Source organism: Phacochoerus africanus, chromosome 2 (assembly GCF_016906955.1).
Source record: "Phacochoerus africanus isolate WHEZ1 chromosome 2, ROS_Pafr_v1, whole genome shotgun sequence".
NCBI lineage: Eukaryota > Metazoa > Chordata > Mammalia > Artiodactyla > Suidae > Phacochoerus > Phacochoerus africanus.
The window spans coordinates 28,226,673-28,240,580 of NC_062545.1; the positions used below are offsets into that span (position 1 = coordinate 28,226,673).

Genomic DNA, 13,908 nt, shown 5'->3' on the forward strand with positions numbered 1-13,908 from the left:
GGGTCCCAAAAGAAATTACAACTGAAATTATTTTCAACTACCTGATAATGGAAAACACTAAATTTAAGGATGCAACTCCAATTGTGAGAGAAAAATTTATTGGTTTAAATATATTCAAAAAGAAGAAAACTGAAAAGGAAATGAGACAAAAAAAACCTTGAGAAAATAGAAAAAAAAATCAGAAAATAAACGTAAAGAAGAGAAAAGGAAATAATAAAAGAATATAATTAATAAAAATAGACAATAAATACATATAGGGAGGATTTTAAAAGTCAAAAGTTGTTTACTTGAAATATCTAATAAAATTGATGTCTCCTGTCAAAACTAATGGAGAAAAACAAGAAAAATAGAAATGGCACAATAAACTAATAGCAAGAATGAAAAGTTAGACTAATATTAAAACAGAGTATAATGAACAACTTCTTGCTAATTACAAAATTCTGATAAAATAGATGACCTAGAAATGCATAACTTACTGAAACTGAAAATAAAAGTAAGAAAATATGAATAACCCCCAAAATTAGTGAAATTAAAATTATAGCTAAAATGTTGCCCACAAAATGTTCCAAGATCAGATGGACTTATTTACAATTTCTAATAAATATCTAAGGAAGAAATAACATCGATCTATATAAATTTATATAAATCTCCCTCTCCCAAATTTTTAAAGGATATTATTTTCTAACTAATTTTATGAGATCAATGGAAACTTGTTGTTACCAGAAAGAATAATTTTAGATTGATCTTTTTTGTGAACATAGTTTCAAAATCCTAAAAATTATTAGTATTCCAGAAACAAGGTAATAATGGATTTTTTAAGAAAAGTATAACATGTCATAACCAAAGTAGGATTATTACAGGACTTCAAGTTTGATTTGGCCAGGTAAAATCAATCATTAACTACCACAATAGAATAGAGAAAAATCACATGACAGGTATAAGAAAGAACATTTGATAAATCAAATATTTATTCATGATAAATCTTAGCAAACTAGGAATAGAAGGAAACTCCTCAATATTAAGGAGAGTATCATACTGAATGGTAGAGTGTTGTAAGATTTTCTTCTAAGATTGGAAAAGATATATTTGCCTACTATTATCTCTTCAATAATTCACAGAAAATCTTAGCCAATACAATAAGACAAAATTATCAGTATTAAAAAAGAATGTATATACCTACCAATATTCTTGTACAGTGTGACTGCCTAGAATAAAACTCAAAAGAATCTATAGATAAAATATTAGAATTCGTAAGTGAGTTTAGCAAGGTTATTGATAACAAATTGATAGGCCAACATTTAATTAGTTTTCTTTATATTAGTAAAAAAAGTTAAAATTGAAATTGAAGAGATAATATTTAGGATAATATCAAAATACTAAGTGTCCAATAATATATCTAGCAAGGAATATGCAAAATGACAATAAAGCAGGCTATATGATACTATTGAGAGAAATTAACAAAGATCTAAATAAATGGAGGGATAGATATACTATGTTCATGAACTGAAAGACTCAGGAAAGATGTCAAATCTTCCCTAACTGATCAATATTCCAACAGTGTTTATTTTTTAGAGAAGAATCTTAATTCTAAAATTTATATGGAAATATGGAGAAGCAAGAATGTTCAAAATACTCTTGAAGAAGAGAACAGGAAATTTTACAAATGGGAGAAAATATCTGCAACATACAAAGCAATCAAAGATATAAAATACATCAAAAGTTCCTATAAATTAATACATAAGTGGCTTGTTTAGACACTTCACAAAAAGGATATTTACATGGCCAATATACATGCACAAGAATGCTCAAATGCAAAAATAATCAAGCAAATGCAAATTAAAACCACCATAACCTACCACTACACACCTACTAAATGCTAATATGTAAGGTTAGTAAGGAAGGGCGCTATCACACATTGCTGATGGGAGTGTAAGTTATTTGAACCACCTCCAGTAGTTTTGAATTTTCTACTGAAGTAGAACGTAAACATTTTTTGTGGCCCAGCAACTCATTCCTATGTATATGCTCAACAGAAATACATGAACAGGTGCATTAAAAGACAGGTATAAGAATACTCAGGACAGTCTTATTCATAATAGTAAAAGCTCAACACAGTTCAAATGTTTTTCCACATCAGAATGGGTAAATAAACTGTTTCATACTCGGATAATTAAGCACCATGCAATAACAAAAATACACAAAATACAGCCATAAGCAACAATCTTATAAGTCTGATGGTATAACAGTGAATGAGAGAATAGAGGAGGCATGATGGGATTTCTGAAGTGACAATAATGTAATAATGTTCTATTTCTTGGCTTGAGTAATGGTTGCATAGTGTTTCACTTATAATTATTGAACCATTCTGTACATTGCTATGTTGGGTATTTCTCCATTGTGTGCTATAGTTTAAAAATATCTAAAATGTGGCACAAATGAACCTATCTACGAAACAGAAACAGATTCATAGGCATAGAGAACAGATTTGTGGTTGCCAGTTGGGGAAGAGGGAGGAAGTGGGATGGATAGTGAGTTTGGGGTTAGTAGATGCAAACTATTACATTTAGAATGCATAAGCAATGAAGTCCTACCATACAGCACATGGGCTAGAACATCATGGAAGATAACATGAAAAAAAGAATGTGTATATATATATATGTATATATATATATATATATATATATGTATGTATGACTGGGTCACTTTGCTGTATAGCAGAAGTTGATACAATGCTGTAAATCAATTATACTTTAATAAAAATAAATCAAAAATATATACTTTAAAATTAAACTTGAAAACTATATTTCTCTTAAATGTTTAAAGAACCCAATAGTACTATACCCATAATGGTTATTAACACCATTAAATATTTTTAATATCTGCAAGCAAATAATACCAGTTGATACACACAAGTTGCTTACTATTTTTCATACACTGTTCTAAGCACTTTACAAATAAAACTCATTTGATCTTCTCAACAGCTGCATGAGGCAGATATTATAAACAGTTTCATTTTGTAAATAAGTCAAGTGTGGCCCAGAGAGGTTAACTGGCTTAGGATCATAGAGCTAATAAGTGAATCACAGTGAATGGTGCCAGAGTCTGAACTGTTCACCATTACACTACACTGCTTCTCAGAACAAAACTTCTGAAGTTTAAAGTGTCAGATTTATCTACTGTGAATGAATTTAAAATGAAATGTTTCCTCTGTATGTTGGTACGTCCTGCAAATAAATACAATGAGTAAATTGTACATAAAGTAATTGCTTTAACGTTTTGAGACATAGTTTTATGTTTCGTTTAATAATTTTAAAGGTCTTTTTCTAACTCATGCTTAGAGTGATCAAAGATGGATTTAAACGTAATACAGTTGAAACATATAAAAACTATCATTAAAAAAACTGGGCTGAATTCCAACTCTATCAGTTGTAACTTCTATGAACCTCAACTTCTTTACTATCTAAATGGGCATAACAAATCCATTCCTAACAAGGATATTCTGAGAAAGAAGTGACTGGACCTTTGTACTCTGAACCAAGCAACTGATGACATATGAAAGCCAACCCATCTGCGTGCATAGCAAGTAAATACTAGAAATTTTAGAACATACAGGTACCTCATTTTAAGCCCACATTTAAGAGATGTAAAAGTCAAAAATGCTAAATAACTTGCCACAAGTGTTATACTTAGTGAGGCTAGCACTTGCAACTTGAACTCAGGGATTTAGGTTACAAGGTCTGTGTTCCTTGAAAAAGAAGTTTGATCCTCACTTTTTTCTTTCTGCTTTCCCTTTTCTCCCTCCACATAAAATATGCAAACTAAATTTTTAAATTATGAATTTCCATTTAATTTAACATATACGTTTGACTTATTTTTTAAGGATGCACATTTTAAATAGGCTATGCTCCCTAAATCACTGGGTTTTGACATGAACACCATTAAAAAGTTTTGTATACATTTCTCTTCCAGTTTGAGGAAGGTCTGGCCCTCCAGGTGTCACATTCACTCACACAGACACTTAGGGGCAACATATTAATGAAAAAAGAGGACAATATTTCCCAGTTATTTTATTTATAAGCTATGGCATTATTTTAAATGATTAATACTTTTTAATAATTAAAAGAGATTTATAGGGAAAAGCTGAGAATGTCATTCCAAACTCTTATTAGGCAAATTCCTGTTTTGTGTTTATTCCTTTTGTTTTAACTTAAAGATTGTTCTTTACTCCAAATGCAACAATAAAGGTCTAGAAAAATAGAAAATAAAAATTACCAAATGATTAAAATGAGTAATACACCAAAATAAAAATCAAATTGCAATTGTTTTCATTTAATTGAAAAAGCAAGACCACTAGTCTGAAAGACAGGGAAATGTACTTCTCTCACACTGAAAATAACTTTTTTTCTTAAACTTAATGACCTTTTCTAAATCAAGGCATTCTTTAGACCTCTGTATTACTGCAGCATCTCCTTTTACGAGAATGCGTCTACACTTCTGTGAATGACTGAGTTCTTTCATCTGACTGGACACAGCTGGCAAGTAGCATAATGGGAAAGGGAAATGAAGGCCTTTTTTTTCCTCCTGAATAACCAAGAAATGTATAAATCATATTCAAACTAAAGCATTAGTTGCTTGTATTACTGCACAAACTATACATCTTAATACAAATAGTGTTTTCTACTGTTTTTTGAATAAACAATACTGTAGCATGTTGTAGTTTCAAAAGTCTATGATGTGTGGTTTCCTTAAACACCAGTGGAGTAAAAGCAAATCATGTACATTTAATTGATTTGAGAAATTATACCAAATTGATCAATTCTAAAACAGAAAATTCAGTAACAATAAATACAAATAAAACACATACAGTAAAATATGTACATTCAGTTTCTGGAGAAAGGTCTCAAATAATTGGGCAGGCAACAGGCTAAAAAATTTTTTTATGAAAAACTCTGAAACACATTTGAAAGGTGGAAGGAACTCTGAGCTCAACTAAGCTTCTCGTTTTGCACAGGAGGAAACTGCTGCCCTGAGTGATGACTGGACCAAAGTTACCCACACAGGAGACCTAGGCTATGTATCTTCTCACTTTGGGACTACTTCCTGGTCAGGCTAGCTTCTCAGGTGTGTCACAAGCACTCAGGAGAAATTCAATAGGATTGAAAAAAGAAGCCAATGAAGCAATTAAAAAAGAGAACTCTTTCTTCTTTCACTTTCTAACGTTTCTCTCAACTTTAAAAATCAGGCAATAATAAATAAATATCCATAGTTTTTTTCCATTGTGTATGTTATCAACATATGGGAAAAAAGTTGAACAATTTTCAAGTATATACATGAACTGATAGTCTTATTCCCATCCCATGCTCAAAATTCTCTCAGGGGCTTCCACCGTTAAGTTTTTTATTTAAATTTCCAAAAATGTTCTGTCAGTGTGTGTGAATGTGTATATGTAGTTATACAGATGTTAATACAGCTTTTTTTTTAAATGAACATGTCTTGAAATTCATCCCAGATTGTGCATGTAGATCAAACTTATTTTTGTAAATAACTGAATGGTATTCTATTGTATGGATTTAAAATAAGGTACTCAACAACTCACCTATTATTAGTTTAGGTAGTTTCTGAGTTTTTGTATTACAAACAAGGCAGAAATGAACATAATTTGGTATGTTCTTAGACTAAGATTTGCTAGGATCAAAGAATATATAAAATATTGACCATCTGCTATCTTTAGATATCAAATATTGACCAATTGAGGTATATGTTAACCCCCTCATGTCTACACCTGAACCCATGGAAACATCTCTCACACCAGCCCAGCTCTGGACCCCACCTCCCACCCCCGGAGAAAAGAGGAATATTCTTAACATTCAAAACTTCTAAATAGCTGCCAACTAAAAATGGGCAGTTGCCTCTACAAGGATTAAGTCACTAGCTGCTGCAGCTGCTGACCTTCAACACACCTTGAAAAGAGTTCAGGGAGGAGATCAGGAGTGAGGCATTCTATGCTCTGGGAAAAACTGGCCAAACAGACCTTTAGACAGATATTTTCAGAAGCAGATTTTATGAGGTCAAATGTTTGTATCTTCTCATATCTAGAAAAGCATTAAAACCATTAACAGTGGCATTCTCTCCTCATGATTAGCAACGAGTCTCTGCCAAAATGAGTGTCTGATGGTATGTACCCCCCCTTCACTAAAATCATTTATACTGACCTGACCCTAACATTCTGAAGTAGGTACCTCAGAGCTAGCTGAGATTCTGTCTCCCATGCTATAGTCTTCATTTTACCCCAAATAAAACTAAACTCACAACTCTCATGTTGTACTTTTTTTTTTTAGTTGACATGTCCGTCAGCATATTTAAGTTATATATAAAGTGTTTTGAACAGAATCCTTTTTTGCATGTCTGAAGCAGTGGGTAGGTAATGATGATTTTCATTACATAAAAATGATATCATATGTTTTTTATTTATATGTTAATTATGAATGTAAAACACAAAAGGTATTAATAAGAAAAGAATCTGAGCAGGAATTTTAATGAAAAATGTTATGCACATTCACCAACCACCAGAAAGGAAAAACTAAAACAAACACCACGCAAATTTTACAAAAGGAAACCCCATCAAAATCTCATTACCAATCTGAATTTTTTTCCATCTTCTTACAAATGCAAGAAAGGGAAGAAAGGGAGGGAGGAAGGAAGGAAGGGTGGAGGGAGAGAGAAAAACAGAGGGAAACTTTCTTAGTGGTATATTGGCGAAGACTACTATTTTCAAACTTCTATATGGTATGCAAATAAATGTATAAAACATCTGTGAAAGGATTTTGATTTCTAAAATACTGGCAGATTTATACCCTAGTGTATTGAGAATTATACGTTGCTTAATAGATTTATGTGTTTTGTGTCATGTTAATTTTAGGTTTATCCGAAACAACAAACCCTGCTCCCTGTTCTCCATGCTTGAGATGTTTAACTGTAAACCCAGACCCAGAGGAGATGCCAGCAGGAAAGCTCTGACCAGGTTGGATCCCACCACTGCTACATTTAGATTACATCCATTGGGAACTGAACTGCATCAAATCCCACCAGTCAGATGAGGCAGCCACCCCGTACAGAGGGGCAAGGTCTCAGAGCAGACCACAATGGACAACCCATTTACCAAAAAAACTGCCCTCTGAGGATTCCTCCAACTTAATTATCAACATATTTTCAGTTATTCTCTAAAAGTAACCAGAAGTGGAGCTGAGGAGATATAAGCGAAATAACACAGATAATCTAGGACAGTGATTGGCACTTAGGAAAAAGACGCTTGTGTCACACTAAAGCCCACAGCTACAATGAACACAAAGCACATGCTGCAGCCATGGAGTGGTGGCGCATCAGCCCCTGAGGAGAGAAAAGCGGCGAGCACAGGTGGCCTTCTCTGGGGAGCAATAAATAGTCCCCCTGAGGAGAAATTCTCCAAAACCCAGGGACTTTCTTTGTTTTTGTTTTTTCTTGGCCATGAAGGTACTTTGGGGGTGAAATTATGTAAATTTGGATAAAGGCAAATTTTTAAGGGAAGTGGTAGAAATAAAGGATGGAAGAGGTGGAAGAATAAAAACAAACTAATGCTAAGCATCAATATTAATCTTGTTGGGGTGAAGCACAGAATCTGGAAAGGAAAAAGACATTTAAGAGCCTCATTTTAAAGATGAGGCAACTGAAGGCTCCAAAGTTTAAAAAGTCTGCCTTAACTCATGCAGGTCATCTCTGGAAGTTCTGAGTCTTCATGGGAGTTTCCTGATACTGAGGACATTTCTGTGACACTACAGTGCATCAGGGGTCAAGCCCACCGCAGACTGGGAACTCTCCTTACTTGTACCAAATGGCTATTGGCATCTGGGGTTGCTGTCAAAGTTCTTGAAGGACTCCTGCCTTTCAGAACCCCTAGGGGTTCCAAGTTCAAGAGACGATGGAAAAGATAGCAATGTACAGATTTAATTCACCTTCTCAAACCTATACAATAGTTTAGTTAACCAGAGGGGGAAACTGGCTCTCCTTAACACTTTTTTTTTTTCTTTTTAAAGCCACAACTGAGGCATATGGAAGTTCCCAGGCTAGGGATCAAATTGGAGCTGTAGCTGCCAGCCTACGCCACAGCCACAGCAACACCAGTTCCAAACTGCATCTGCAGCTTGCAGCAATGCCAGATCCTTAACCCACTGAGGTAGGCCAGGGATCAAACCCAGTCCTCATGGAGACAATGTTGAGTTCTTAACCCACTGAGCCACAGAGGGAATTCCAACGTTATATTTTTTAAGAACACCATTACAAATATATTTCAAAAGAATGGCAATGCCTTCCACTGGTCATATTAAAGATTACAATACTAAAAGAAAATAGCTGTATAGATAGAAAATTCAGGTTTTTTTCTTGAATTCAATTTGCATAGAGTCGCCTCTTCTGTTTTTGTTCATCACGACCTTCCTTCCAAACTTTCCTTTGTTCCTCCACTTCTTTGCAACAGCTCCACTATTTGTTTACATGTTCAACTAGAATGCAAGTTTCCTGAGGGTGGGGCTCATTGCTCATCTATCTTTCCGTTCATTTCACCTCAACAGACATAGACCTTGGCATGTTGAAAGCACACACTAATGTTTTTTGAATAAAGGTTTGACACTCATTTTTATATAAATGGAATTTTATTTTTATTTTTTAATTTTCTATTTATTTATTTATTTTTGTCTTTTTAGGTCTGCACCTGCAGCACATGTAGGTTCCCAGGCTAGGGGTCTAACAGGAGCTGCAGCCGCCGGCCTACACCAGAGTCACAGCAACATGGGATCCGAACTGCATCTGTGACCTACACCACAGCTCATGGCAACGCTGGATCCTCAACCCACTGAAGCCAGGGATCAAACCCTCGACCTCATGGTTCCTAGTCAGATTCGTTAACCACTGAGCCAAGATGGAAACTCCTAAATGGAATTTTAAAAAAAAACTCCAAATAAGAATACTATGAAAAATTTGATCTAAAAAAAGTATTGTGGAATTCCCGTCGTGACTCAGTGGTTAACGAATCTGACTAGGAACTATGAGGTTGCGGGTTTGATCCCTGGCCTTGCTCAGTGGGTTAAGGATCTGGCGTTGCCATGAGCTGCGGTGTAGGTTGCAGACACGGCTGGGATCCCGAGTTGCTGTGGCTCTGGCGAAGGCCTGCAGCTACAGCTCTGATTAGACCCCTAGCCTGGGAACCTCCATATGCCGCGGGAGCAGCCCAAGAAACAGCAAAAAGACAAAAAAAATAAAATAAAATAAAAAATAAAAAAAGTATTGTCAGCAACAATCCAATACAATCAGTTTCTAGGTGATTAAACTGAAGTCTAGAGTAAGTTCATGGTTCAGAGTCGTCCAACTAGTTAGGGCCGGACTGAGGATACCCACTGGTCCCCGGTCTCTGATTTTGGCTTTTTAGTTCGCTTCATGCAGTCACTTTCTAAATAAGACTTAAATCATCCAGACACCTAAATGATTCTTGAGAAAGTATAAGTGCCTTGATTATACACTAGGACTTTGACACATTTTGTTCTCTTTGTTCATATCTCTCATAATGCTTGGAACATGGTAGATACTCGGTTAGTTTGGGTTTCTACATGACTTCTTTCCTCCTCCCCCTGCCAAATCTCCATATCAACCACTTTAAAGATTGGTAATATACCAAGTATGCATCACCTCATGAATCAAAGTTAGCATGTTGACAAAGCCACCTAAAAGATGCTTGTAAAACCTGTGGTTCCCATGCTTCTAAGGATCCCAAGGCTACCCCCAAGGCAAGTTCTTAGAAGTGAAGATGCCCGTGAGGAGGCCCTGAGGAGAAATGGGGACGCCACCATGGGGAGGTGCTGATAGAGATGGTCTCATCATGTTTCCAAATGCCAAATCCCTTCTTTCTCACTAGATGTTTCTCCTAGAAGAGAGATTCCTATTTGTCTATGGACTCCTGTGGAATATAAAAGCTGAATCCATGGGATGGTGGAGTCTTTGGGTAAAAACTTCTCAACACTGAGGGTCCTTCAATAAGTTATCTCTCTCACCTGATAAGTTACCCCCCAAAAGTCAATGTGAGTTGAACCACTTAGCATACCGTAGCTTTGACATTTAGATGTTCTAAAGTCTATTCTGGTTCTTAATTTTGACACTTCTCTTTAATATAATGAAGCCCTTTTAGTCTTGCTTGGGATTAGTGTGCTGCTTAATAAATTCCTTCCAACACTATGTTCTGTAAGTCAACAAGCAGCTTCCCCTGAGATTTGAGCCTAGCTAACAACACATTCAGCTTTGGAAGATTAATTACTAGGTAGAGGTATTTTCCAGGTGATACATTCTCACTTTGAGGAAACATGTTCCTTTGACTTTTGCACCTATTTGGGGTAAAATGGTCCTTTGGCTGAAAAGAATACCAGTCAATGTTTGCAATGCCCTCCTCAACAGATGATACTTTAGGCTGGACTAACACCAGAAACTTTTTTCAAAGACAGTTGAAAATACCATATTTGAAAATCATTTAACTAATTTACAATATATGAAAAGTAGTACATTGTCAGCAAACATTTTAACTAGGTATTTATTAAGAGCTGACAACGGGTAACTGTGCTGAATACCGTGTAAGGCATTATAAGATGTACTGGCACAATTATTTTCCCTAAGTTGATGTCTGCTTCTGACACATCTTGGATTTTTCCACCCTTACCCTAAGGAATTTGATTCAAAAAAGAGTTTCTCTCAGCTAACTGGCTGACATATAGTCACCAGTGATTTTGTCTCATGTTGTTCAACTGAGTGAGTACACTCTGAAATCAGTGTCAGGTAAAAGTCATTATAAAAAGGATGCAGACCTTGGAGTTGCAGCTCATTAACTTTGGGTTTCTACTTTGGACAAAAAGCAACTTCGTTTTATTAGAGAAAATGTCAATCAAGACATAACTACTGACACCCGTCTTTGTTTCACCAGCCAGTAATGAAAGATAAAGCAGAGGAAATGGAGGAGCTGCAGTTAGGCATTTGCAACACACAAAGTCCTTGTTTTCCCACTAGGCGCTGCAGAAAAGCAATTGTCCATTCACAGCACATCCTCTGCATTTCAGAGCTAATATTTTTGCAGTTCTTAACTTGGTACATTACACTCTTATGCGGTTAATTTTGTTAACCCTTTGAAATGCATGACGTGTTTTACACCTTGCTTCATCTTACTGCTAACATGACCCAGTTGTAAAAATTTCTAAGTGTTGAGAATAGAAACCTTTGAAAAAAATCAAGGAGTTCTGGAAACAGAGTAATGGTTTCAAACAATCCTGTCTTACTTGCTATTGCATAACTTTGAGAAGGGTAATAAGGAGATCCACTGTTAACCATGTATTACTTGAATTGCTCTTACAATAAATGATTCTTTGGATAGGAATGATTTTTAGCAGGGGTCCCCTTCAACCCGTAATAATAATAATGTGCCACAGAAAACATTAGCTCTGGGTTTAATTGCTCTGCTTCCTGCAACAGTTAGTGGTTTACTGTATATAAATGCATATGCCTGTCTCCAGGGGCAAAGAGGTTTACTCCAACATTTTAATAGTCATTCTGGCTGAACACATGAAGACCAGTCTATAGATGATTAATTAGTCCCCAGGTTCAATCACTCAAATCCCTAATTAAATACCTCACTCTGCTTTCAACTATTATAGGAAAAGATAATTAGCAAATTTGTAGTACTAATAAAGAAGTTTTTATTTTCCTTTATAAATAATGTAATCTAAATCACTGGTCAGATAACCCAGTGCCTGCATTTCCCCTGTTGACTTCCAAATCTAGAACATTAAAAAAAAAAAAAAGCAACAAAGTGATAAAGTGCATTTTGCCCAAGAATTCATTTTTCTGACACATCTTCTATTGGTTTTTCTACTTTCAATCTCATTGCCAGCTTCTTCCTCTCTTCCTATTAATTTTTCATCTATCAACAAACATGACAAACAAGAGACGAGAAAAATGGATTTTCTTTTTCCCTGTTCCAAAACACTCAACAATCTTTTTACCAACATTTTTCTGTCCTGTCCCACTAAAAAGAACAAATGACTCAACTCTAAGATTTACATTGGAGAAGAAGTATTACATTGCATTCATTAAAAAAAGAAAAAGAAAAAGGAGGGGAGGGGGGAAGCAGCCCTCCTCAGGAGGGGCTCAAAATGCAGCGAAAAGGCCAGAGTGTCTCATTAGGCTGCTCGGAATGAAACAGTTAATTCAGGGTAAGTGATAATGTTTAGTCAGTTCGCCTAGAAAAAGGAAGGAAATTCAAAAGCTGGTTGCTGTAGTAACAATCACAGACCCAAAAAGACACACGTACAGGTTCATTTCAAATAAAACTCCAGCTATCACTCTTTGATTCTGTTCTCTCAAGAAAAACGAGTTGCCGCTGAAATTTGTTGTACCTACCTCAACCATTAAACAAGACATTTAACCATAGTGGCAGTTCTGTGACCTTTGAATGCCGTGAAATCTCTGAGCGGTGCTGCTTGTTCATGAAGACTTGTGCTGCGGAATCCAGCAACTTCATCCAGGATTAAGGATATAATTAAGTAAAAAAGAAAAGGAAAAAAGAAAGAAAGAAAAAGAAAAAAAAAAGGAAAGAAAGAAACACAGGAGCACACAGAGAGATCTGGAAGGTAGAAAGAGAGATTCTTTCTGGGGGAGGGCACCACGCTTCTCCCAGGCCAGTGCTGGGACAGAGCCGAGCCTGCTGCAGTGCCCAGACCCACCGACTGGCTGGGGGAGCCGGCAGCCGGCCTGCCAGGCTGGGAGGTGCTGTCAGTTGCCACAGGCAAGGAAAAGCAAAGACCAATCGGCTTCAACTCGGGCAGCTTACTGGAGTGGAGCCTTTTCTGTTTATGTTTCCTCATTTCAAGAGTGACGTCAAAGGGTTTAGTTTTTCCTCTGCATGTGCTATTAATTTTAAAGTGCTGTGCTATGGGAAGAATGTGCGTGTGCCTGCGGTTAGCCCGGGTACCCCACTCTCGGGAGAACCCAAGATACGTTTTCTATTTTCAGGAATAAATTTTAACAATTTAAAATACCCTGCTTGTGGTTAGGTGGATCAAAAACAAAATACACAAGAAACACTGAGCTACATGATAGCAGCAAGCTTTTTCCTTTTTTCCCCAAATGCCAGTGTATATACATTTGCCCACTTGCCAGCTGTTGCTTGTTTTTGAACTAATTCGTTTTTACCCTTACCTAAAAATGAGTGGTTAATCTTGATAGCCGTGGATGCAGAATTGCGCAAGAAAGCTGGTGAGCAATATTATGTGCAGTGAGAAACAGAAATCATGTTTATGCTGCTGATCCCTGCTTTTCTCTCTTTGCCCCAGCTTATGTGGTGAAGCATCAGGATTATTCATGCCAGGGAGATCCCCCTGCAACTCCCCACAGGGAGTCATTCGAGAAGCGGGAGGGACACAGGGATGGCACACAGTGGGGTCTGGGGCTTTGGCACCTCCTCTCCCAAAGGGTGTGAGGGTGCAGTTATTTAGGGATACTTCCCCTACCAGGGCTCCCAGCTCATCCCTGTCTTTCTCTTCCCACTCTGGAAAATCTTCATGGTGGCCATCTGTTGTTTCTGCCTCCCCCATGTTCTCTCCCTTCTCCCCCCGCCCCATTCTGCTAACAGAACCTCTTTTTTTCTCTTGGGAACTTTCCTTCCTCTATCTATAGACTGCATAGCCTTACCCCAAAGACCCTCCGCCACAAAAGAACTCTAAGGGGCATGTGACCCAGACTGACCAATCTGATTTCTCCACTGCTTTAGACACACAAATTGTTTACTTAGGGAATTCGAGAAAAGTGAGTCTTTTTCAAACATGAATACTGATTCTTTGAGAAAAA

The 13,908-nt window shown here is 36.5% G+C and overlaps 1 protein-coding gene across 1 annotated transcript in view; it reads right to left on the reverse strand.

The window, feature by feature from the left end:
* Positions 1–12,897, reverse strand: part of PDE7B (phosphodiesterase 7B) — a 368,574-nt gene extending 355,677 nt beyond the window's left edge. Inside the window, exon 1 of the mRNA XM_047770129.1 lies at positions 12,463–12,897. Coding sequence (XP_047626085.1) covers positions 12,463–12,483 — 21 coding nt within the window. The 5' untranslated portion in view covers positions 12,484–12,897. The remainder of the gene's footprint in view (positions 1–12,462) is intronic.
* Positions 12,898–13,908: the final 1,011 nt, after the last annotated feature.